Source organism: Diabrotica virgifera, chromosome 3 (genome assembly GCF_917563875.1).
Source record: "Diabrotica virgifera virgifera chromosome 3, PGI_DIABVI_V3a".
Lineage (NCBI taxonomy): Eukaryota > Metazoa > Arthropoda > Insecta > Coleoptera > Chrysomelidae > Diabrotica > Diabrotica virgifera.
The window spans coordinates 65472235-65498136 of NC_065445.1; the positions used below are offsets into that span (position 1 = coordinate 65472235).

The window sequence follows — 25902 nt, forward strand, 5'->3', positions numbered from 1 at the left end:
GTTTATCCACTTCCGGACGTATTTTGACGGTATATTTTTTCACCCCCGAGAAGGGATGGGCTCAACCGTAGAGCAAAAACACACATTGGCACAATATCTCTTTTTTCTTTGACATGTTAGCTATGGTTATACCAAATTTCATGTCAATCCAAACTCTTGTTTCAAATCCAAAGGTTCTTTAATATCCGGAGGTTTTGCAATATTTTACCGTGAGTGAATGGACCATAAGGCCCATCGGTGGGTAGAAATTGAAAAAAAAAAACGTAGCATGCCAAAATAATTACCAGTTTCTAAGCAAAATTGATTACCAAATTGAGGAAATGATTAAAACATGGAATATAAAAATGGCTTTGAAGATAACTGCTTAATTTGTCTCGAAGTCGGTTGTATTTTCCTGATATTTGACAGAAGACAAAGAAAAAAACTGAGTTTGATTGGAAATTATAAATAAACCATCCTCTTTTTTTTTGTCTCTGTTATCTCTATTTGATTTTTTTAACATTTCAATTTTTTTTTAATTACTGCTTAAATAATTCAATATTAATTAATGCATTTGGGTGGGATGCGGGCCCCATCAAGTGCCCGGGCCCTAGGCGGCCGCCTAGTCCGCCTAATGGTTAATCCGGCACTGGGTTTTCATCTTCTGTTATATACAACGGAATTAAAAAAAAACAATAAAATTAAAATTACTGATTGTTTTATTTTAATGTTTCAGAAATAGAAATGTTTATTGTTTAAATGACTTAATAATACAATCTCTAATCTTTGCTGTATCGTCACATGTGACAATTTTTCCAACAGTTGCCAAACACTTTTTAAGATCAGTTAATGTTGAAGCATCCAATTTCGCAGTAACTTTCGGAAACGATTTCTCAAACACGTCTGGATTTAAGACTCCACTTGCGTCCAACATTCCATCTTTCTCCATAATACATTTCCAAAAGCATCTAATTTCGGAGGATTCCTTACGAGGTCTAGCAAAGACGTCAGCTTCAGCTGCTCCTGACTTAGCAAGACACTCTGCTGTGTGTTCAGGTTTGTCGTCGGCTTTTAGACCATGAATCTAGAAAAAGATTAGGTAATCAGATAAAAGGGGTCTCAGCAAGGATAACTACGTGGAATAGAGTATTATACTCCCTATCATCAATACTAAGAGCTAAGCTGCTAAAAAGAAAATTTAAATTAAGACTGTACATGTTAACTATTTGCCCAGTTGCTACTGTACAAGATTTATATTAGCATTCAAAAAAATAAGAGTAATCCATATCGATTTAATTTTTAAAGTCTCAAACAAATATTATTTACATGTATTGTTTACATTACGTAAATAGGTGAATTGATCTTGCAATGTAGGCCACTCGTTTTGAAAACATCTTTGTCAGCAATTATTTTACTATTAGTATTTTCATGGTCACATTCAGGGGTAGTCAATCATAACAAAAACAATTACGATTTATTTATAGATACGGAGAAAGTAAAGAGGAGAGACTAGGGACCGTTCAAGTATTACGTAACGCAGATTGGGGGGGGGGGGAATCTTCAAAAATTGCGTTACGAAATAGTTAAACGCCCATTGGAGTGCGTTACGTAGGGGGGGAGGGGTCAAACATCTTCAAAAATCGCGTTACGTAATACTTGAACGCTCCCTTATTCATTATTCAGAAACCGACGTGGTTATAGTAGAGACATTATACATACCGACACCAACTAGTTACTGTCGTACATGGTGACTTAAATAAATATATTTCGGTAATTGTGTTTTTCAACCAGAAAATGTGTTTAACATTGACGAATCAGGGTTAACTACTGTACAAACGAGACCACAGAAAATTTTTGCAACAAAAGGAAAAAAGAAAGTTGGTATTCTTAGTAGTGCTGAGCGTGGTAGACATTGTACTGTGGTATGTGCCATGAATGCAATCGGAACTTTTATACCACCAGTTTTTATTTTCTCCAGAAAGAGATCAAGACTGAACTTATAGATAATGCGCCACCTGGAAGCAAAGCATTTTGCCAAGAGAGAGGATGGATGACGAGTGAGTTATTTTTAAAATGGCTTGAACACTTCGCACATCATACCAGACCGTCTCTTGATAATCGAATTCTGTTGCTGTTAGATGGTCATGGAAGTCACAAAAAATTAAAGGTTTTGGAGTATACCAAAAAGATCGGAATTGTGTTATTTTGCTTTCCCGCTTATTGTACACACCGTGTACAACCATTAGACGTAGGGTTCTTTGGACCCCTACAAACATATTATGACCAAGAAATCCAATTATGGCTAAAGCAAAATCCAGGCAGAATCGTGACCGATTTTCAAATAGCTGGTCTTTTTTTACCGCGTTTTTAAAGAGTGCTACACCTTCTAATGCTATTAACTCATTTGCCAAACCAGGAATAGTGCCATACAATCCAGAGATCTTCGAGGACTGGATGTTTGCTCCATCGTTAACCACAGAGAGAATTTTGGTTCAACAGGAGCCTGGTGAGAAGGAAACCGATAGTATAGAAGAAAAACGCTTACAAACATCCACTGTTCAATCTGAAATTAAAATGTCAGAAGCTAATGTACCTGGATCTTCATTTGTGCAGAATATTAGAAGTAGTATTGTTGAATTGTCATCGCTTCCAGTAGGCTCCCGTAACACTGAAAAAAGGCAAAAACGTGGGAAGACCGGTGTGCTCAATTCTTCTTCAGACCTGATTGAGCTTAGACAGAAGGAAGAAGAAAAGGCAATTAAAGAAAGGAAAAAACTGGCAAGAAGGGCCAAGAAGAAAGTTTTAATGAAAAAAAAAATGGCAGTCACGAAGAAGAAGAAGAAGAACCGGAATTTGAAAATGATCTTGAAGATGACAACTCGGATGTAGGGTGTTTGTATTGTAATGAACTGTACTCCCAATCTAAATCAAAGGAAATGTGGATTCGGTGTCTGAGATGTAATTCATGGTTCCACGCAGAATGTGCGGGTATGGAAAAAAAGTTAAGCACTTTATATGCGAATTGTGTTCGTAAATAATATTATTTGCTCAATAACCTTTTAGGTAAGTTAGTAGAATATTACGCATTTATTTTTAAATTTTTGTTGTTATTTTTCTTAATAAATCATACAAATTAATTTTTTTTATTTTAAAATAAATGGTGTACCATTATAGGATTCGTGGGTCGCCTATGATGGCATACTTTCTAATAAAGAAAAAAATTAAAAGCATGCCAAAAATGTTCAAAATCAGTATTCTATTGTACAAAACCTAAAATTTAGCTTAAGTTGGAATCACTTGGCACTACAAAAAAGTCTCTAACATTTTAAATAACCATAAAAAATTGAGTTAAAGTTAGGTATGCCATCATAGGCGACTTTCCCCTATGTATATGTCTAACACGGACAACCGCAGAGTAGATTTAAGAGAGTAGGTACGAATTACTTCGGGCGCCATTTGCAATTTGTACTGGGGACTTTTGAGTTGTAGTCTGAACGGACAATATATAATACACAATAATAGGTCTGGATCCCGCGTATGAAAAAAAGTTGATTAATAGCAAGCTGAAAATTTGTTAATAGCTTAAAGGTGTCTAGTCGGATAAACTTTAATATATGGGAACACTGTAGCAGGGGCAGTTTTAATTGTGGAACAGGTTAAAAATTTGGAACGCTCAGATCAGGAAAACGGCACATTTATTTTGTCCGACAGAACAGACTTAAACTCTCCGAACATTGTCAAATAAACGTCAAATTGAAAGGCAGTTTATTTAGAAGTCCTCCTAAAAATTATTAATTTTTAAGGTATTTTCTCAACTTTTTGAGTATTGCTAGTTGTATAAAGAAGTACTAAACTAGTGCTCTGTAAGAAAGTGTGAAATTTCGCGACTAGAAGTTAAATTTCAGAAAACAAGTAATATGGAAGGTATACCACCCGAACCTCCAGATAAAGAGAAATTTTATGTAGAAATGGAAGGAGATGGGATGATGGAATATGAGGAATTAAATAAAAATAGGCTAAATAATAAGGTAACAAACAAACAAAATCAAACTAGTAGCACTATTGAGGTAAGTAACAAATTTAGTTCCAATGACGATGAAACTTTGACAAATTTAAATCAAACAGATAAGTCAGGTAAGTAAAATTTAAATAAATAATAAATTTAAGATTAAAACATAGATATCAATTTGGAGATAATGCACCTTATATAGTACATATAGGAAATAAAAACGGTAACATCGATCGATTACACAGGATCGGCACGGCCCGATTGATTTTAAGTTCAGTACCTGAAATTGAAAATAATATAACACAAATTACAATAGTTGGTAGAAATAAAATCAAGGTAGAACTAAATAATTTTGCTAGTGCTAATAAATTAATTGATTCTGAAATTCTAAAAAGCAAACAGTACGAGGCATATATTCCAACGTTTTTTACTCAAAAGAAAGGTGTTATAAAATTGGTAGATAAAGAGATAGAAGATAATGATTTATTATCATTAATTAAACCTAGATTTGGAATTAAGTTCGAAGTATTACATGTAAAAATAATTATGCGGAAAGTGATTCAAGATAATGGTAATACTATTTATGTAAAAACAGGAACCGTAATTGTCACTTTTAAAGGTCAGTCTATACCAAAAAATGTAATAATAGAAAAAATGATATACAAGGTGGAAAATTATACACCCAGAATAATCCAATGTTTAAAGTGTTTGAGATTTGGGCATATAAGTGCTCAATGTAGAGGAAAAGATAGGTGTGAAAGATGTGGCGAAGAACACAACAAATCTAATTGTTCCAATCCGAATAATTTACTTTGTGTATTGTGCAAAGGAAACCACAGCGCTACTGACAAGGGAGCAGATTGTACAGAAAGACAAAAACAGGAATATATTAAAAAAGTTATGAATAATGAAAATATAACATATTATGAAGCTAATAATAAATATAAAAATATTATTCAACAGTAAGCAAAGAACAAGAAAATACTTCAAATAAATATACAATATATAAACGAAAACAATCAAGTAGTATTGATTCTAGTAGTGTAGATAAAGAAACAATGGAAGCACGCAGAAAAATTTTTCAAACACCAAAAGTACAAAGTCAGCCTTGTTATAATCTTAATAATCCCATTTATTCTAACAAAACACAAACACAAAACGATAATCAAAATAATATAGGAGAAATAATAGTAAATTTTATTTCAGCAACATTAAATCAAATTAATCACAATTTAGATAAAAAAACGTTGGAATTATTAAAAAACAATATTTCACAATTATTATTACCTCGTGATGGCTAACGTTTCATTTCTTGAATGGAATGCGAGATCAATTAAAACAAATAAGGGTTATTTAGAAAAATTCTTGTATGACAATAAAATAGATATAGGATTAATATCAGAAACTTGGTTAAAAAAATGTAATTTTATTAACTTTACTGGTTATAATGTCTTTAGGAATGATAGAGATGACGGATATGGTGGAGTAGCCATAATTTAAAAAAAATTAATTTAATTTTACAACAGTCCTACTTTTCACCAAATCAATGACATAATGTGCAATAGCATATCAATTAAAATTCAATCCGGCAAAAAGATAAACATTTATTCAATATACGTAAAACCCAATCTTAAAATCACAGTAAATGAATGGAAAAAGTTTTTTAATAGTCTAGAGAAGCCGTTTATCATTGGTGGTGATTTTAATAGCCACAATTCTGTTTGGGGTTGTAGTACTGTAGACACTATAGGAAAAAATCTGTTAGAAGCTATTGAGGACTGTAATCTTGTAATTTTAAATAATGGTAAAGAAACTTTGATGCGTAGACCGAACAGCAATAATAAATCTGCAATAGATCTTACAATATGCTCAGCAAATATTAGTCATTTTTTCGATTGGGATGTTGTGGACGAGACATTAGGATCAAACCATTTTGCTATTGTTATTAAGTCAAATATTAATGTTAATAAAGCGGAATGTGTAAATACAAAATTCCAGTGGAACATAAATAAAGCGGATTGGTCTCTTTTCTCTTCTATCACTGATAATTTTATGGAAATTGATAATAATTTAAGTTACCAACAATTTTTAAATAAATTAAACGAATATTGTAAGATATGTATACCGGAGAAGAGAACAGGGACTAATCCACGATTTAGAAAAACTTGGTGGAATGACAATTGTAAAAAGGTAATACAAGAACAAAAACTAGCTTTACGCAAGTTTAAACTACAGTCTAATATACAAAATTATATAAATTATAATAAATGTGTAGCAAAAACCAAAAAAGTTGTATTAGAGAGTAAGCGTAATGCATGGAGAAATTTTTGTAAAACTTTAAACAAAAATACACCAATTAAAGATATGTGGAATCAAGCCAAACGATTACAAAACATTTTTAAACCACAAGTAAATCCAGTGACGGAAGGAGAATGGGTTGAGGAGTTTTTAAGAAAATTATGTCCAGATAATATATTTTCAAAAATTAATGTAATGGAAAGGAAAAATTCTAACCATCCACTTTCAGTTCCATTTAGTTTCTGTGAATTAGAAATAAGCCTTAAGAATAAGAAAAATACTTCTCCAGGTATAGATAATGTACATTATATTATGTTGGCCAATTTACATCAAAAAGGAAAAGAAACACTATTAAATTTTTTTAATCAAATATGGCTATCAGAAGATATTCCAGATAACTGGAGAGAGTACCGGGTGATTCCTATTCTCAAAACAAATCGGAATCCTGATTCAGCAGAATCTTATAGAGGTATTTCATTAAGCTCCTGCATAACAAAACACTGGAAAGAATGATAAAACTTAGGCTCGTAAGTTGGCTAGAAAAAAACAATAAATTATCACAAACACAATTTGGATTTCGAAAAAATCATTCTACTGTGGAAGCAGTGAGCCATTTGGTAACAGATATCAATTTAGCGTTTACGAAAAATTCTTCAGTAATAGCTCTTTGATTAGATGTCGAAGCAGCATACGACAACGTTAATTTAAATATACTATATAACAAAATGATACAAATAGGTCTGCCAGAATATTTCTGTCAAAAAATAATAAAATTGTATGACTGTAGAAAAATTTATATATCGGTAAATAATAACACATTTGGTCCAAGACTAGCGATGGGTGGTTTACCTCAAGGAGGAATATTAAGCCCTTTGTTATATTTAATTTACACTTCTGATATAGAAAAAAATTTAAACTCAACAAATATTTTACAATTTGCAGATGATATAGTTATTTATCAAGAAAACATTAAAATAGAAAATGCAGTCAAATCCATTGAAGAAGGAGACAAACATATTAAAATATAGAGTGAATTACATGGACTAAATATATCTGATTCCAAAACCAAATTATGTATTTTTACAAGAAAACGAAAAGAAATACCCAATCACATCTTAATAAACAATATATCCTATCCTGTACAAAGTTATGTTAAATATTTGGGTATTACTCTGGATAGACAGCTTCTCTGGAAAGAACATATAGACCATATAGTTAAAAAAAAACAGAAAAAGGAATAAACCTTCTTCGATTCGTATCACACTTCAGTTCCAAATATTTCTTTGTTGTTATTTAAAAATAATATAAGAGCTATATTCGACTACGGATCAATATTATACAGTGATGCATCACAGTGTCATTTAAATAAAATAGACAAGATCATTAATAAATCCCTTAGATTGTGTATAGGAGCCCTAAGAAGTACACCGATAAATAACCTACAAGTTGAATGCTGTGAAATACCGATGGATATAAGACGAAAAAAACTTGGCATCAGCCTTTTAGTTAGATTGTATGAAAAAAAGGCAAGTTTAATTTTCAAAATACATCAACTGTTTTTAGCAGACTTGACAGAAAAATATTGGATAAAAAAGAAAACTTTAAATATAGTAGATTTATATTCAAAAATGATAATATATGATAAACAACTATATAAATATGACATACACCCAAATTATAATATCGAATTTAACACTATGGAACAAGTTCAGGTATGCTTTTTAAGGGACTATAGCAATTTGCCTCTATCTTTAAGAAAATTAGTGTTTATCTCCGACAGTTCACAAATGTTCAAAGATTATTGTATGCTACATACAGATGCATCAAAAAATATTGAAGGTGTGGGGTGTGCCTATTGGGATAGCAGTAATAAAATTAGTAAAATGTTTAAACTAAATTCTATTATGAGTATATACACAGCTGAATTAATAGCGATAATGGAAGCACTAAAATATTTATCTAATATAAATCATTCAAAGTTTATAATTTTTAGTGACAGTAAAAGTTCTCTTAGTAAAATTAGTGCTATAAATCCTAAATCAAAAGTGAACTACATTGAATTATATATCATAAATAAAATTAAAGAACTTCAGCAACAAGGAAAGTCTGTTAAGTTGGCATGGGTTAAAAGCCACTGTGGAATAACTGGAAATGAAATGGTAGATGAATTGGCTAAAAACGCGGTGACACAAGGAGTATTAACCCATTATCTTTGTACGCCAAAAGATATTGAATCAAATTTATTCAAAGAGATTAAGAAAGAATGGAAAGAAAGGTATATTGATGAAAACGTAAATACAGGAAACCACTACAGATCAATCAGAAACTATATAACGGATAAACCTTGGTTTCCTAACATGGAGTCGACAAAAGATATGACAAGAACCATATGCAGAATGAGATTTGACCACTGTCTTACACCATCATATTTATTTAAAATTAATATAGCTGATAGTCCACAATGTATTTGTGGACAGTTGGGCAATCTACAACACAAAATTTTGACCTGTTCTCTTATCTCTAATAAAGTTAATATGTTTCTAAATTCACTGTATTCTTTGACTGATGTCCACCATCCTATTAATTTAAATTATTTATTAACATTAGAAAATAATGAGTTGGTAAACCGACTATTGTATAAACATAATTTAGATATTAAGCTTAAATTGTAATTGTAAACTATAGAGTAAATAATTCTTGTAAATTGTTATATGTTAAAAGAAAAAAAAAGAAAAGAAAAAAAAAGAAAAAGAAAAGAAAAGAAATATAAAAAAATAATAAAAAAAATAAAAAAAAAACAAAAAAAGAAAGAAAAATATATAAAAAAGATGTATAAAAAAATAGAAAAAAAAATATATAATAATTAAAAAAATATAAAAAATATGTAGATAAGAATGAATGACGAACTTGGACAGTCCATAGTAAAATAGCTTTCGAATTAAGTAGAGGGCTAAAGAAGAATATTGCAGATTTTACTGTGGAACTCTGAGAACATCATTTAGAAAAAAATAAATAAAAAAAATATATCAAAATTTATTAAAAAAATACAACCAATAATTATTTATTAGTAGAATTGTTTATTATATTAGTATTAGTTTTAGGATAAGATACGAAAAAATGACTAATAAAATAAAAAATAATAAAATTGGCGAATGGATTTAGTGTCCGCAGTCATATAAACCCAAACAAACAACAACAACTCTCCGAACAGAGATTAAACTCTCATGCAAAAATCAGACTGCTATTTATCACCTGTCATAATTCCTGTCATTTGACATATTCTACATGTTCTACTCATTAAAACGCCCATTTGGTGATAAATAGCAGTCTGATTTTTGCATGAGAGTTTAATCTCTGTTCGGAGAGTTTAAGTCTGTTCTGTCGGACAAAATACATGTGCCGTTTTCGTGGTCTGACCGTTCCAAATTTTTAACCTGTTCCACAATTAAAACTTCCCCTGTTCCCGTGTTCCCATATATCAAAGTTTGTCTGACTAGACACCCTTAAGCTATTAACAAATTTTCAGCTTGCTATTAATCAACTTTTTTTTCATACGCGGGATCCAGACCTATAACCATAAATTAGCAGTATTGTAGCTTCCAAGTCTACTAATAGATGGAGCTGCAGAAAGTCTCACTCTCCTTTGCCAGCTCCAGGAGAGTATATAGGTCAGTTGAAACAAGTCTGATGGAGTTTGTAACCCGGAGGCTGGAGTACCCCAGGGAGCGGTCCTGTCACCTCTGCTGTACACGATATACACCGCTGATGTACCTAGAACACCAGGTACCCTTATGAGCCTCTACGCCGACGACACAGCGATAGCGGCCAAACATAGAAACGTAGATATAGCAGTGACCAACCTGCAAACAGCGCTACAAGAAATAGAGGAATGGAGTATAAAATGGAAAATAGCCATCAACTCGGAAAAGACACAAGCGGTTCTACACAAGAAAGGAAGACAACAGCCAGAGGAACAGCTGACGGTACAGAACAGCCCCATCGAGTGGAAAAACGAAGCAAAATACCTAGGAGTCATCATGGACAAAGGATTAACCTTCCAAAAACATGTAGAAGCCACAGTACAGAAGGCCAACATAGCAAAAGCAACACTAAGAGGACTTACAGGCAGAAAAAGCAAATTAAGACTAAAAACAAGGTTAAGATTGATAAACAGCATTATACTACCGGTATTAACATACGCATCTCTCGCATGGGGACAAGTATGTAACACCCACAAAAAGAAGATACAAGCGGTCCACAACAGCAGCTTGAGAGAAGCCGCCAGAGTCCCAAGATACGTAGCAGAAAGATTCCTGTTCAGAGAACTCCAACAGGTGAGAGTCACCGAAATTATGACAGACAAGGCAAGGGTCAAATTCGCGGAACTGGAGCACCACCCAAGTCACATACTGCGAGAGATGCTAAGGTATGATGAGTTCCACCGATGGAAGCACAAACGTCCGAAACAGCAAATAGTGGAATAAAGTGAACAAAAGTGAAAAGTGATAGTAGTCAGTTCGTAGCTCGAAAAGAAGTGCCGAAGACAGCGTTACACACGAAGATCCAACACCACGATCACCTTCAAGGTAAGCCAATTATAGAAAATTACAGAAGGGCGCAAGCCCCCAAAAAAATATATATAACATATAAAAAAGGCGTAAGCCCCCAAAAAAATATAATAAACCAAAAAAAAACACATAAAAACTCGAGCAACAAGTCATTGGGCAGAGCCCAATAGGGCTCAGCACAATGACTTGGGGCCCAAGCAAGCAATTTTAGTTACCGCGGATAAGTAAGTAAGACGATAAAGGCATAGAGCGCATCACGCTGAGCCTAAGATTTTTGCATTCGATTAGGGTACCACATGGAATCTTATTTCCCAGGATTCCGGTTTGCCGGTTTGATCTATTTAGAAGTGTGTACAAGTCATACAGTCTGCTTCAATTTAAAAGTAAAAATCCTGTTTCTTGTAAAATTATTCAAGAAAATGCATTAGAAGTTGTAAGGAAAAGGTGGATGGCAAATTTGAGAAAAATAAGAAATTTTGTAAGCAAAACAATATTTTCTTCAAATTTGTATGTGGCGAAGCAGTTGCTGTAGATTTATTGGTGGTTTCTAAATGAAAGGAAAACTGACCACATACTAATGAAAGTATACTCTCCGCTAGACATTTTTAACGCAGATGAGACGGGATTATTTTTTTAGAGTTTAGAGCATTACCCAAGAAAACTTATAACCTGAAAGGAGAAAGGTGCACTGAAGGTAAGGCTTTTAAAGATAGGATCACAATTCTATTTTGCACCAATATGTTGGGGGCCAAAGAAAGGGCAATGGTAACCGGGAAAAGTAAAATTCCTCATTGGTTCAAGGGTTTACACGCAGAACAATCACCTATCAAATTGTACAGCAATAAGAAGTGGATAACAAATGACAAGGGAAATGATGACAGACTGGCTAATTAAATTTGTTAAAAACCGGAGGGACGGCCGAAGTTCGAATACAATTAGCGTCTCTTTGCAAATACAATGACGTCGACTTTGCAAAGTAACAAGACACTTACTCAACACACACACTACACATTACTCTAGGTACCTAATTGGAAAAATACACTGTACCATCACCATGCCAATGACAAAAATAAAAAAAGTTGTTAAAAGAATGCAGAGAGAAAATCGAAAAGTTCTTTTGTTCCTAGACAATGCTGCGTTTATGTAATATTAAACTAATATTTCTATTATGTATATACACATACATACATGCACTTATTTTTTAAAATTTTAAAATAACACATTTTTTCTCTTCAACGCACACCTCCTTTAAACGGACACTTTATGCGGAACGACTACTGTCCGTTCAAGAGAGATTCACTGTACACGATTGAAAATTAAAATCATTAAAAAATAATCACTACAATCAATTGTGGCTTAATCCCATACAATCATAATATTTCACAAATATGCCACAAAAAAAAACAGAGTTAGAACCTTTTCATATTTATGGGCACAACAGCCAATTTTTGACACCTTTCATTAAACTTGTTTTTGGGTGATTTAATTTGTGGTAGTGGAGCCCAAGCGGGAATTTTTTCAGTTACTAGAACGCGTCAGATTATCATATGGGGAGAAACCTGGTACCCTGCAGATGTACCTCTAGCATATTATATCGGCTCTTAACACAGGGGAGTTCATTAAGGGGGGCCCGAAAAAAACCTAGTTACTAGAACGCGTCAGATTATCATATGGGGAGAAACCTGGTACCCTGCAGATGTACCTCTACCATATTATATCGGCTCTTAACACAGGGGAGTTCGTTAAGGGGGGCCCGAAAAAAAACCTATCCTTAAAAAAACTCGAAATTAAGATAAGGTAAGTTAAGTACATGCAAAAGAGTCTATATTTAAAAAATCTGGCGATTTGAGCCGGGCGTAAGGAAATAGGTGAGTCCCAAAGTTTCACAAGAAAAAAAGGAATATTTCGCGAAATGAATGACAGATCGAAAAATTAAAAAATACGTGCTCAATATTTTTTAAAATTCTATCGAATGATACCAAATACGACTTCCCACTGAGAGGGGTGGAGGGTAAATTTAATATTTTAAATACGAATCCCGCGATATTTCGCGAAATGAACATCAGATCGAAAAACTGTAAAATACACTTATTCAATATTTTTGAAAAATATATCGAATTGCATCAAACACGACCCCCCACGGAGGTGGGGTGGGGGGTTACTTTAAAATCTTAAATAGGAGTCCCATTTTTTATTGCAGATTTGGATTCCTTACGTAAAAATAGGTAACTTTTATTCGAAACATTTTTTCGAATTATGGATAGATGGCGTTATAATCGGAAAAATGATTGTTGGAAATGGAAAATTAAATTAAAAATGGAAAACTTAACTTAACTTTTTTTGGTTTTAGGACCAACTTTTCACATCCCAATAGGTCCCCATAACGCTCGAGTGACTGCACATTTGGCATACTTTGCTCCCCTACCATGGGAAAACGAGACAAACATAAGAAATCGACATAATGCTTCATTAGCAGAAATCAAAATTATTAGCTCGGTAAAAAATACTCATAAAAAAAATAAAAACTGATGAAGATTAAATTCCAGCTTTTTTGGAAATGGCGAGTTTAATCAGTGTTAAAATTATGAAAATTTAATAATTACTGCTTGGTATAGCGGCAAAGACAATAGTATACATAACTGACAAATTGCAGGACCTGCATAGTTTGGAAATTGCAGGAAATATGAAGAAAGTGATAGAACAAAATTAAAACTCAATATGCCAGCAGTTAAATATTTAATCAAACCTATTGATAACAAAAAAAAACTATTAAAGTAACTCAAGATTTTAAAACCTTAACAAAACACTCCCTAACTTTGCTCATATCGTCACAGATGACAATTTTTCCGATAGTTGCCAAACATTTCTTTATATCAGTTATCTGCTGAGGTTGCATATTAACAGCAGCTTTTGGGAAAGCTTTTTCAAACAAGTCGACGTTTACAACACCAGCTGCATCCAACATATTACTTCTTTCTAACATACATTTCCAGAAGCAGTGAATTTCTTGAGAGTATTTACGAGGTCTTGCAAAAACATCGGCTTCGAGGGCCCCTGACTTTGCTAGACATTCTGGTGTGCCTTCCGGGCGATCATCAGCGGCATTTAAACACGAAAACTAGAAACACAAAGTAATGTTAAAGAAAGTGTGGTGGCAAAAGTTTCACGAATAATCCTAACGAATGAAAAATGTTTATCAAGGTTTACACCAATTATTCTGCGAAACATTAAACGAATTTATAGAAATTTGTTGATCGATTCGCTGCGAATAAATTATTATTATCTAGTTCTCTCTAGTTCTAGTTCTTTATAAATTATTATCTAGTTCTCTCATATTCTTATAGCTGTATCCGTGACCCGTCAAAATAGCCCGGTCAAAACAGCCTCGTCAAAAAAGCCCCGTCAAAATAACCCGAACACAAAATAGTCTCGACAAAATAGCCCGCAAACAAAATAGCCCGCAAACAAAATAGCCCCGACAAAATAGATCGCACACAAAATAGCCACGGTCAAAACAGCCCCGGCTAAAATAGACCCGGCTAAAACAGCCTTTTATAAACAATTACATAATTGGAGTATGAAGTAGTGGAGTATGAAGGGAACCATTCTCGTTGGAACTTTACCGCGCTGAGCACATGGGACGTGAATTGCAAATTGTAGAATTCCCTCATCTTCCTTAGTCTCAGCATCCGTATGGCTTGCAAATTGTAGAAGCCTCGGAGGTGTAACCAGAGAAGGTTCCCATTGTTTTCATTCTGGTGGGATGTAGAATAGCATTATGTTGTTTTATATGCCATTAGAGTGAAAACTTAGTCTTTTTGCTAGCAGTTGCCGCTAGGGCATATATGCCGTTTCGTTCGTTGCAATCCGGGACTGCACGCTGGGGTTTGTTTTAGTTGGATCGGGGAGAGCAGCATATGTGCCTCCTGATGAGAGACTAATAAGTTTCGAAACCGGTAGAGGTGCTTGCAGCACTTTCTGATTGGACTAGAATATGGTTCGGCTGTATTTTCGTTTTGCAACGAAATTGAAAATGGTTATTTATTTTTGATTTACATTTACTCTGTGTGGAGTATGAAGGGAACCATTCTCGTTGGAACTTTACCGCGCTGAGCAGATGGGACTTGAATTGCAAATTGTAGAATTCCCTCATCTTCCTTAGTCTCAGCATCCGTATGGCTTGCAAATTGTAGAAGCCTCGGAGGTGTAACCAGAGAAGGTTCCCATTGTTTTCATTCTGGTGGGATGTAGAATAGCATTATGTTGTTTTATATGCCATTAGAGTGAAAACTTAGTCTTTTTGCTAGCAGTTGCCGCTAGGGCATCTATGCCATTTCGTTCGTTGCAATCCGGGACTGCACGCTGGGGTTTGTTTTGGTTGGATCGGGGAGAGCAGCATATGTGCCTCCTGATGAGAGACTAATAAGTTTCGAAACCGGTAGAGGTGCTTGCAGCACTCTCTGATTGGACTAGAATATGGTTCGGCTGTATTTTCGTTTTGCAACGAGATTGAAAATGGTTATTCATTTTTGAATTACATAATTATTTATACAAGGTGTCCAATAACTTTTTAACTTAAATGTTCAAACTTCCAAGAGGCAGGAAAGACAGGACTCGAGTTCTCTGAAAAGACAATTTTTATTTAATGTGGTTAAGATAAACATCTCAATAGAGGATAATTACCATTTCCGAAAATGTATTTTTAAGCTGTTATTTCATGATGAATTTTGAAGGGAGCTTTCTTTCGGGGCTATTTTGTCGGGGCTATTTTGTCGGGGCTATTATGTCGGGGCTATTTTGTCGGCGGGCTATTATTCCGCGGCTATTTTGTCTGCAGGCTATTTTGTCGGAGCTATTTTGTGTGGGGGATATTATGTCGGGGCTATTTTATCGAAACTTTTTCGACGGGGCTATTTTGACGGGGTACCAGCTGTATCACATATAATAAAGAACGTGCCTCGTAATGGCGGGATATGGAGAACTATACACTGGTTGCAGGAGAGTCCTTAATGTCCTGACCAGTACAGAAAAATGTAGGTGGGTGCGTGTAAATATTGCACTTTAATTCAATCGGTAAATGTGTTGTCCACGGTGTTGTCCACGTGTTGGTGTGTTGTCCAAATCATACTGAACACGAGGCTAAGATAAGGCGTTCAGGCATCAAATGCCTAGTGAAGAACACCATGACAAATAAGAAAATAAAATAAAGAGGTTTGCTTATATTTAAGAGACGAAGTGAATACTACCCAGATTAATCTGAGCAAGAACAAAACGAACATTACCTGCGATCAGTTCAGAGGCATAATTACAGCCATTTCATCGAAAAATAGCCATAATAGCTCGATCAAAGGACACAAAACTTTACGAAAACCTTAAAAAAATAAAGGAAGGATGAAAATTTGGCAATAGGTAGTTGCAATAGCCTATTATTATATAAGAAAAAGTTTACAATTCTACATCGCCTCCATTTTTTGTAAAATGGAAGGGAATACCCCCTTCTCAGGGGTGAAAAATATACATTCGAAATAAGTCAGGAATTGGATAAAATGACTAATTCTAAGCAACTTTTCTTCTATAGAATTTTTTCACTAAATCAATACTTTTCGAGTTATTTGCGAGTGAATATGTTCATTTTTAACAAAGAAAAATATGTTTTTGTAAGGTTTTTCGCATATAACTCAAAAAGTAAGTGTTTTATCGAAAAAAATATTCTTAGTAAAAATATAGCTAAAAATAATTTAAAAAAAATGTATATGCATGAAGTCTGTAGACCCAGTGAAAGCATAGTTGTAGCTAATGAAAAGTAAGTTCTTTTTCGTCAAATTTCAAATCGAATATATCAACGTGAAATAACCAAAAAACGGAGCACTATTAGGAGAAACTCATTATAACTTTTTTAAAGTGTTTTTATATTGTTTATATGATCTGTAAGTTTCATCGGTTCAAATTGCTTATTTTTTAAAAGGCTGTAGTTAAAATGTCTTGAACGAGTCACTAATCACGAGTGTATGCATATTTTAAACAATCATAACATGTCTAATGGGAAAACGAGTAATCCAAAATTTTCAGAAAAGCAAAATATACATTATATTACTCTTTGAGATGTTTGGTACTACTAATAATTTTTAAGTTATAAAAAAATTCTTTTAAAAATATTTTTTTAAACTGAGATCTTGGAACCAATGAAACTTATAGCTCATATAAACAATACATAAGTAAATTAACCTGTGAAGCGGTAACGATTAGTTTTATTTGGATGCTAATTAGGGGGTGATTTTCGCGATTGATTTTACCAAAAAATCAAAGAGACCAACAATATTTAGAGCGTAACTCACTTACTTTTAATGTTGGAAGTTTTTTTAAAAAACAAAAATAAACCTTTTTTTAAACACTTAAAAGTTGTAATGAGTTTTATCCGTGCTTAGTTTTTTGGTTATTTCACGTTGAAATATTCGATTTGAAATTTGACGAAAAATAACTTACTTTTCATTAGCTACACCTCTGCTTCTAGTGGGTCTACAGACATCATGCATACATCATTTTTTAAACTTTTTTATAAGCTATATTTTTGCTCAGTATATTTTTGTCGATAGAATACTTACGTTTTGAGTTATTTGCGAAACACCGTACAAAAACATGTTTTTCTTCGTTAAAAATGAACATATTCACTCGCAAATAACTCGAAAAGTATTGACTTAATGAAACAATACTATAGAACAAAAGTTACTTAGAATTAGCCATTTTATCCAATTCCGGACATATTTTGAATGTATATTTTTCAACCCTGAGAAGGGGGTTGTAGAATTGTAAACTTTATCTTATATAATAATAGGCAATTTCAACTAACTATTCCCAAATTTCCACCTTTTTTAATTTTTTTTGGGTCAGATTGTTCTTTGATCGAGCTTTAATGGGTGATTTTAATGCAGATGTAAGTTGACGTAAGAAAGGATATAAAAAAATAAATTAACTAATATGAGAGTAACCCATAACGTTGTGTGGGATAATAGTCCTCCACGTGGCGCCTCCTCAGGTGGGAGATAGAGATATGGGTGAAATCGGTGAAATGAAATACCCGGGGTCGACCAAATCTAGAAGACATGAAGTGACTGACGCAAAATGGACGGCTGTAAATAGTGTCTGACCCAGAATGGGTAGCTGAAAACTCAAAAACCCAAAATCCCAAACTGGTCAGACCAACCCAACGAAAGAGGAGAAATCCTGATCGTTTTCTTCTTCAGAATAACTTATGCCAAATGAACAGCATCTTACACAAAAAACAACAAAGAAAATGACTTGACAAACCCCGGATAGCAAAACTAAAAACGAAATACAGTGGTACCTCGACATACGAGGGTAATTCGTTCCGTAACCTTGCTCGTATGTCAAATTGCTCGTATGCTCTGAACCAAAAAAGTACGTAAATATAATGAAAAAACATTGATTCAAAAACGGGGAGCATTAATTTTCGTCCAAAGATCAGTAGCATTGGTTCAATGTAAGTAGATACATTAACTAATGCTCAAAAACATTAGTTTTTATGAATTAGTACGTTAATTCAATGTACTTTCTAGTTAAGAATCAATGTATCGTTACAATGAATCAATGTATCGGTACATTGAATCAATGGATCGGTACATTGAATCAATGTATCGGTACATTAATTATTAACAAGAAAGTACATTGAATAAACGTACTAATTCATAGAAGTTAATGTTTTTGAGCATTAGTTAATGTATATACTTACATTGGACCAACGATACTGATCTTTGGACGAAAATTAATGCTCCCCGTTTTTGAATCAATGTTTTTTTCATTATATTTACGTAGTTTTTTGGTTCAGCGAATGTCATCTTCATGTATATTTGTATATATAACATACAAATAGTTCCTGAAGATGGTTGATTGGGTCCTCGGGTAGAGTTTCACCATGTTCCCAGAGGTTTAATCCCTGAACATCGGCGTTTAGCCATTTTAAATTTATTTCAACATAATTAGATTTATTTATAATCACAACCATTGTTTGGTTCTGGGGCTATTTTGCAAGTATTCAAATTCACTGATGATGGACCGATAGGTTTGAAAACGTTCTGATGAACTCATTTTATTGAATCCATTGGGATTCTAAAAATTTTTAGTAAATATACCTTTTACATAGAAGTGGTTTTTACTTCATGTTCCAGTTTGTTTAACTATAAGGTATAGAGCCAATCCAGGGAACTACCCTTTTTAGATTAAAATTATAGGTTGAAGCACCGATTTTTTGCCGATTCTCAAACTAACCTTATGTATCTATAAGTTTAAATAAAGAAAAAACATATAATTTTAATTAACACAAACAACTTTTTATAATGTAATTTGGAAAAAACTGAAGAACTAAATATAACAGGAATTGATTCTTCTTATAAAATATATAAAAATATATCTATTTATATTATTAAAAAAAAATGTATACCTAATATCGTGAAAATAAATATATCTACAGTAACATCTCCATAAATACATCTCTCTGGGACTAATTATCACCACCCATACAAAAAACAAATTGTTGAATGGCATTTTTCTTTGATTTCAAAAATCGAATATGATCTTTGACTTCTTGCTGGATCTTGTTACTGCATGTTAGCCATCTACAATTTATATAATTAATTAATTATTATAAAAAAATAAATCTAAATAGTGAACATAGTTGTATTTTTGGGTATCACTTTTTTTATAGAAATATTTTAATTTATCCTGAAAAAAATTGCTAGATGTTGAGATGTTTATTTTACTTTGATAGATACTACCGACTGCAAGAGTTAATAATATTTTTGAATTATTTACGGTTTAATCACCTAAAGATTTAATTTACCAATCTTTTATAAGATTATACCATTTAGAAATATTTTCACATGGTTCCTATTTTCTTTTACCTACGTGTCGAATTAGCTTTTGAAAAAATTTATAGAGAACAAAAATTAATTAATACTAGATGCAGGATTGAATAATGAAATAGGTACTTACATTCTGTAATGTCTTCATGGGTAGTCTTTTCAAATAAAAATCTATTTGTTTTATGCTTGATATGACTTTCACACCGAAGAAATGAGATAATTCTTTCGAAATTGCTGTCCCATCCATCAATAAGTTTATTTCTATTTCCAAATGCCACTCCAAAGTCCATATCAATCTGGAAAAGTGGAAATAGAAATCCAAAAAATAATTTATAAATAGTTAAAAATATATGTAAATACATACCTTAGAAAAATCAACCAAATCACTAGTGCCAAACACCGCTCCTCAGAGTCTGCAGGGTGACTGTCTGCTAGGAGGCTGCAACTGTTGTCACGTGATTTTTTACACCAATAAAAACACTTATAGAGTTTTAAGAAATGTATCGGTTTATGTACAAGATTGTTGCAACAATGTATTGATCATTGATTCAGGTATATTACATTAATACAATGATTGCGTTACATCAAAACAATGTATTGAGTTATTAATCAAAGTTGAAAGCATTGATTTAATGTTACGAAAACATTGATTCAATAAACGAGTTCGTAATTTAAAGAACACTGTTCATTAGTGCAACGTTTTATATTCATTAATTTAACCGCATAATCCTGATGTATAGTTTCATATATACAATGAACAAATTATTAGTATTATGAAAAAAGTCATTGGATAGACAAAACGATTCATTGGATTAATGATTCTACTCATTATTTTTTAATGAATATAATTACATTGTAATAATGAATATGGTCTCTACTTAATGACTACGTGTTTATAGTATTAACGAAATTTTCATTGAATCAATGTAAAAAAAGTCAATGATTGGCGTTCATTGATACTATGTACAATAATTTGTTCAGTGTGTCAAAGCAATTTTCTCCATTGAAATTAACTGAAATGTCATTAATCCGTTCCAGTACCAAAAAAAAAAACACTTTAGTTGTATTTGTTAAGTGTTTTTAAATAAGAAAAATGTCAAGCGCTTAATTTTCGTTATTTGTCTTCGCTTTTTTCGTCACACTTTGCTCATTTTTATCTGCAGCTCGTTTAAAAAAACTGTCCAAAAAGGTTTGTTCCCTTTCATAAATCGCTCGTGCCTTCTCACATATGATGCTTTTTGTTAAGGTTCCTCCTTGATGCTGCTTCTCTGTCACCCACACCATCAGTAGTTTCTCCATCTTTTCATGGAGAGAGGTCCGGAGCTTGGAAATTATTGTAACGCCCTTAGCTGGCATTATACCCTTTATCACCTCCTTCAAGTTAGAAGTAGGTAGTCAAAAAGAGGCGAATTTTAATAAAAAGCGGTTTCTCGTATCTCGAGAAATTTTGCTTACATCGTAAGCATTCGATTTGCTATCTCAAATTTTGCTCTCAAATTTTGCTCTCGTATCTCAAATTTTGCTCTCATCTCCAAGCAAAACATCGCTCGCTCGGCGGCTCGTACCTCAAAACACTCGTATATTAGGGCGCTCGTATATCGAGGTACCACTGTAGACTATAATTAGCAGCCAAAGAGAAATCGTTCAAGACGTGACTGTCCTAAACAAATTCTACAGAGGTATTGATTATTATCGAATGTTACAGGATATGTCGATAAAGAGGATTGCTATTGGTATGACCAAAGTTAGAAAGTTGTGGAGAAATTAAATTAGAGAAGCCAACCCCAAACAGGGATAAAGGGTAAAGAGAATGACGATGACATGTTATTAAAATACCATGGAATATCACTTCGGACTAAATAAACATCTTAAGGTAAATTTTAATTAAATTTCAGATAGGAAACAGTTTTACAAGTTCCATTTTGTTGACAATACCTTGCGTACTGACAGGCCAAACACCTGAATAGCGAAAGTGGTTTATTCCTTTGTGGTTTATTCCTAAAATATATTAGGACTAATGAAAACTGGATGTAAATCGTAGAAATGAAATATATCTGGTGATTATTATAATACAATACATGAAAAAAAACTTACACATAACGCTACGGCAATAACTAACACACTTAGTAATTTTGACATTTTTTCTACACTATTAATGGTGTTATACAAAGTTACTTCGTAAATAATATAATAGCATTTGGTAAATTTTGAATTGGAATTTATATAAAATACGACAAATTTGATTACTTTAGTTAACAATAACATTTATTAAACCCAATATTTGGTGTAATTTATATTTCCTGCTACAAAATATTAATAGATCTTGCACAATAGCCGAAGGCTAGCCCAGGGGAAAACGAAATTGTTAAAATCGTAATAATGTATTTCTCTTAAGGGGATGGGTACGTATTTTCGGCTGCACTGCTATTCAATGGGGATTCATTTTTTTCGAATCCTGAGAAAACTAATAAGTATTTTTGAAAAAAAAATTATTTTTGAAAGATTACGTTATTAGCTAGGGCCGAAAGTCCCTGAGAACTTCTATAATGTTTATTTTTATAAGTTACAGGGGTGAAAAACTAAGAGAAATTTAAGTGTGACTTTTAATTCCAAATATCTCATTCAAAATAAACTTTTTATTTATTCTAAGGGACTTTCGGCCATCGGTAATATTTAGTCTTTCATTCTGCGTTTAAAATTTTCAAAAATATTTATTGGTTTTTTCAGGATTCGAAAAAAAGTGAACACAATGTCCGTGGTAATATTTTCCAAATTTATCTTTGTCTTACAACGCACTCAGTCGAATAGAATATTGTCAGCATATTGTCAGTCAGACAGTGACAATCAGTGACAATTTTAAATATTTGACATGGCATCGGGAATATTTTGAGTTGTTGATTAAATAATATTGATATATAGTGTATTTGATAAATAATTGATTTAAGACGTGAATAAAAAGTTATTTATTTTGTATTATTTGTGGAAGATCCAAGCAGAGAATACATCACGATAATATATTCTGTGATCCAAGTAGTTTGTTGTTAAAGATGTTCAAAATTGTAAGCGTTCCATAGTAACAATATATTATTAAAAAATCACTTTAACACTTTTTCTATTTTCTCGATTGCGTATTAGTTTTTGTTGTACATATAAATTATTACAATCACTAAATACATAGTTAGTGAAAACATTATCACATTTATTAACTGAATTAATAATTTGCAATTATACAAATAACAGTTATCCAAGAACATTCAAAAACCATATCTTTAAGTTAATGATGACATTTTCAACTAGAATGACATTGTATTAGTAATGTTTACATATCCATCTCAGTGTGAATTTTACTACACTTAATTTGCCGTGTAAAGGCAGAAAAAGTAGGGATAGCCGTAAAATATTTGCGAATTATGTACCGATGGCCTTAAGATTAAAAAGTGTATCAGAAAAATGAAAATCACTATAATAATAATTTATATCATCTTAATATTTCTGTTCAAAAAAATAAAATAAATATTCTAATTGAAAAGTAAGATTGTTTTGCCTTCGCATTGCAACTGAATAAAAATGGTATACATTTTTATTTTATAGTCGTATTACTCCGTAGAGTAACTAGGTGCATTTTTCCGTTGGAACTTTACCAGCTGCAGACGGGGGATGTGAATTGCATAGTGTAGAATTCCTTCCCTCTCGTCTTCACTGCAGCATCCATTTGACTTGCAAATTGTAGAAGTCTTGGAGGTGTCACCAGGAAAGTGTACCAATAAGTTTTCAATTTAAAAATCTTTTAGTAATATTTTTAATATTTTCAATATTAATAATTTACTATTAGGATTGAAAACTAATTCGTCTTTCAATGCCAGATGGCGCTAGCCACCTACTATCATCACTTCAGTTGCAATGGGTGGAAAAAGCTCTCGATGCGAATCAGTTAAAATATGGAGAACAGTGCCTACGTTCTTTCCGATGAGGCTCCAATAAGAGCCGAAAATCGCGATTCAAGGGACTGGACTGCACTCCGTATTCTAATTGAAAAGTAAGATTGTTTTGCCTTCGCATTGCAACTGAATAAAAATGGTATACATTTTTATTTTATAAAATAAACTACATTCACACATAAATATAAAAATCTATTTCCAAATGTATTTCCAAAATTTAAGAGCACAATCTTTCTTGTGTTAGTATACAGAGTGAGTTTTATGTATGGAATGCCTCAATTATCTCGGAAACGGCTTGCACGATTTTTATAGATTCTGGTAATTGTCTTCTAAGGCGGACCATTCTTGCTCTGATTTGTAGTACCTCTAGTGGTACGATTTTCGATGTTGGATCTAAAATCATGCCGTGAATGGGGCGGTTGGGTTAGTGGTATCACTAGTAATACGACTAGTGATACCACTAGTGATATTACTAAGAAAGTTGGAGCGTGAATGCTGATGTTGGGTGTTGGATTAAAAATTTCCACTACACTGCGAGTCATAAGTTATTAACTTAAAGGATATAGAAAATGTATGCTCATTTTCATAGTTGATTTTTTCGTGAACGGATTAACGAATTTCGCTAATTTATTTTTATGTTAGATATTTCTTTAATATTTACACAGTTGTACAAAGATTTAATTAAAATTATTTTTTGTACTTATACAGGGTGGAAGAAAAATAATGTTTCTCTTATGTTAAGTTTGAAACACCCTGTAGGGGGAACGAGGTACAAATCTGTGTTTAGATCGGAATCGAAATGTACATAGTATTATGTTTTGTGAACATTTTGTTTTTGTGAAGATAAAGAAAATAACAAAGAAAATAGGTGGTTTTACTCCTTAACATGTATTTTAACTGAAACAAAACTAAATTAACACTATTAAATAACATAAGAGAGACGAGATTGTTTAATGGAGGCTCTATGATGTTTTGGGGTGGAATTTCCCTGAAAGTAAGACGGATTTGGTGTCTACCTGGAGGCTCTTTAAATATCGAGAGGTACATTACACATATTCTTTTTCTTTGAACACTCTTTTTCTTTCGCACTATATATAGGAAATAATTTCGTCTTAGTGGTATGATAAGACATGATCTCCTCACGGATCGCAGTCGTCAGTTAAAACACATATTAAAAAGTAAAACCGTCTAGTTTCTTTGTAATTAAAGATATCAGAGAAATTAAAAAATAAATGGTTCACAAAAGATGAGACTACAACATAGTATCAATGCATAACCACCATTTTACCTTTTCCTCAGGTGTATAAATAAAGGGTGTCTTAAATTTTTTTCGATTAAAACACATGTTAAACTACAAAACCAACCGTCTATTTTCTTTGTTTCTAAAGGTATCAGGCACATTAAAAAAACAAAATGTTCGTAAAACATAAGACTATAATACGATTCCAATTCATACTCATTATTGTACCTTGTTCTCCCTACAGGGTGTTTCAAACTTAACATAAGAAAAACATTTCTTTTCCTCCACTCGGTATAAGTACAAAAAATAAGTTTAAGTAAATCTTTGCACAACTTTGTTAATACTAAAGAAATACCTAAAATAGTAAAAAAATTAGCGGGACTCGTTAATTCGTTCACGAAAAAATCAATTATGAAAATGAGCATAAATTTTCTATATCCCTAACTTATGCCTCGCAGTATATTACGTATGGGATGTCTACAAGTTTCTTTACGCAAACATTCCTAGTTTGCAAATATTTAATAGAAAATAAAATGTCACAAAAATTACCCTTATTAAAATACACGATTCTTTATTATCTACTTTTTGTTGGGACCAATAATTTTCTTTTCTGTAAATAAAGACCAGTTTCTTATTAACCTAAAACTATTTTCTTTTGGCATCTTATGCAAATTTACTATTTGATTTGGGAATAAGCCATGATATTAGTTATACATTAAATTTATTTGATGTTTCGACTTCCACTTCGGAACATTTTCATAACGATTTCAGAATTAGAAGTCGAAACGTCAAATAAATTTAATTTCTAACTAACATTGTGCTTTATTCCCAATTAAAATGGTAAATTTGCTACGAGACCGCACTGTAACTAGTATTTCCTCCGTGTATACAATTTGCTTACAACATCAGCTCCGAACAAAATCTCAATTATTACATCGCTGAGCAAAGATCCCTAGGTTCGCAAATAAATAAAAGAAATTAACTTTTAATGGCA

At 32.6% G+C, this 25902-nt stretch overlaps 1 protein-coding gene across 2 annotated transcripts; it reads right to left on the reverse strand.

Moving 5' to 3' along the window:
- Positions 1-680: 680 nt before the first annotated feature.
- On the reverse strand, positions 681-21973 carry LOC126881107 (uncharacterized). 2 transcript variants are annotated; one of them, XM_050645152.1, is made up of 2 exons: positions 21825-21943; positions 681-1063 (listed from the first exon to the last, which is right to left on the reverse strand). In XM_050645152.1, exons 1-2 carry the CDS (start codon positions 21867-21869, stop codon positions 728-730), a joined length of 381 nt encoding a protein of 126 aa, XP_050501109.1. In that variant the 5' UTR covers positions 21870-21943; the 3' UTR covers positions 681-727. The 2 variants fall into 2 exon arrangements, with proteins under 2 accessions (XP_050501109.1, XP_050501108.1); XM_050645151.1 differs by lacking the exon at positions 681-1063 and adding an exon at positions 13574-13972 and having other exon boundaries at positions 21825-21973.
- Positions 21974-25902: the final 3929 nt, after the last annotated feature.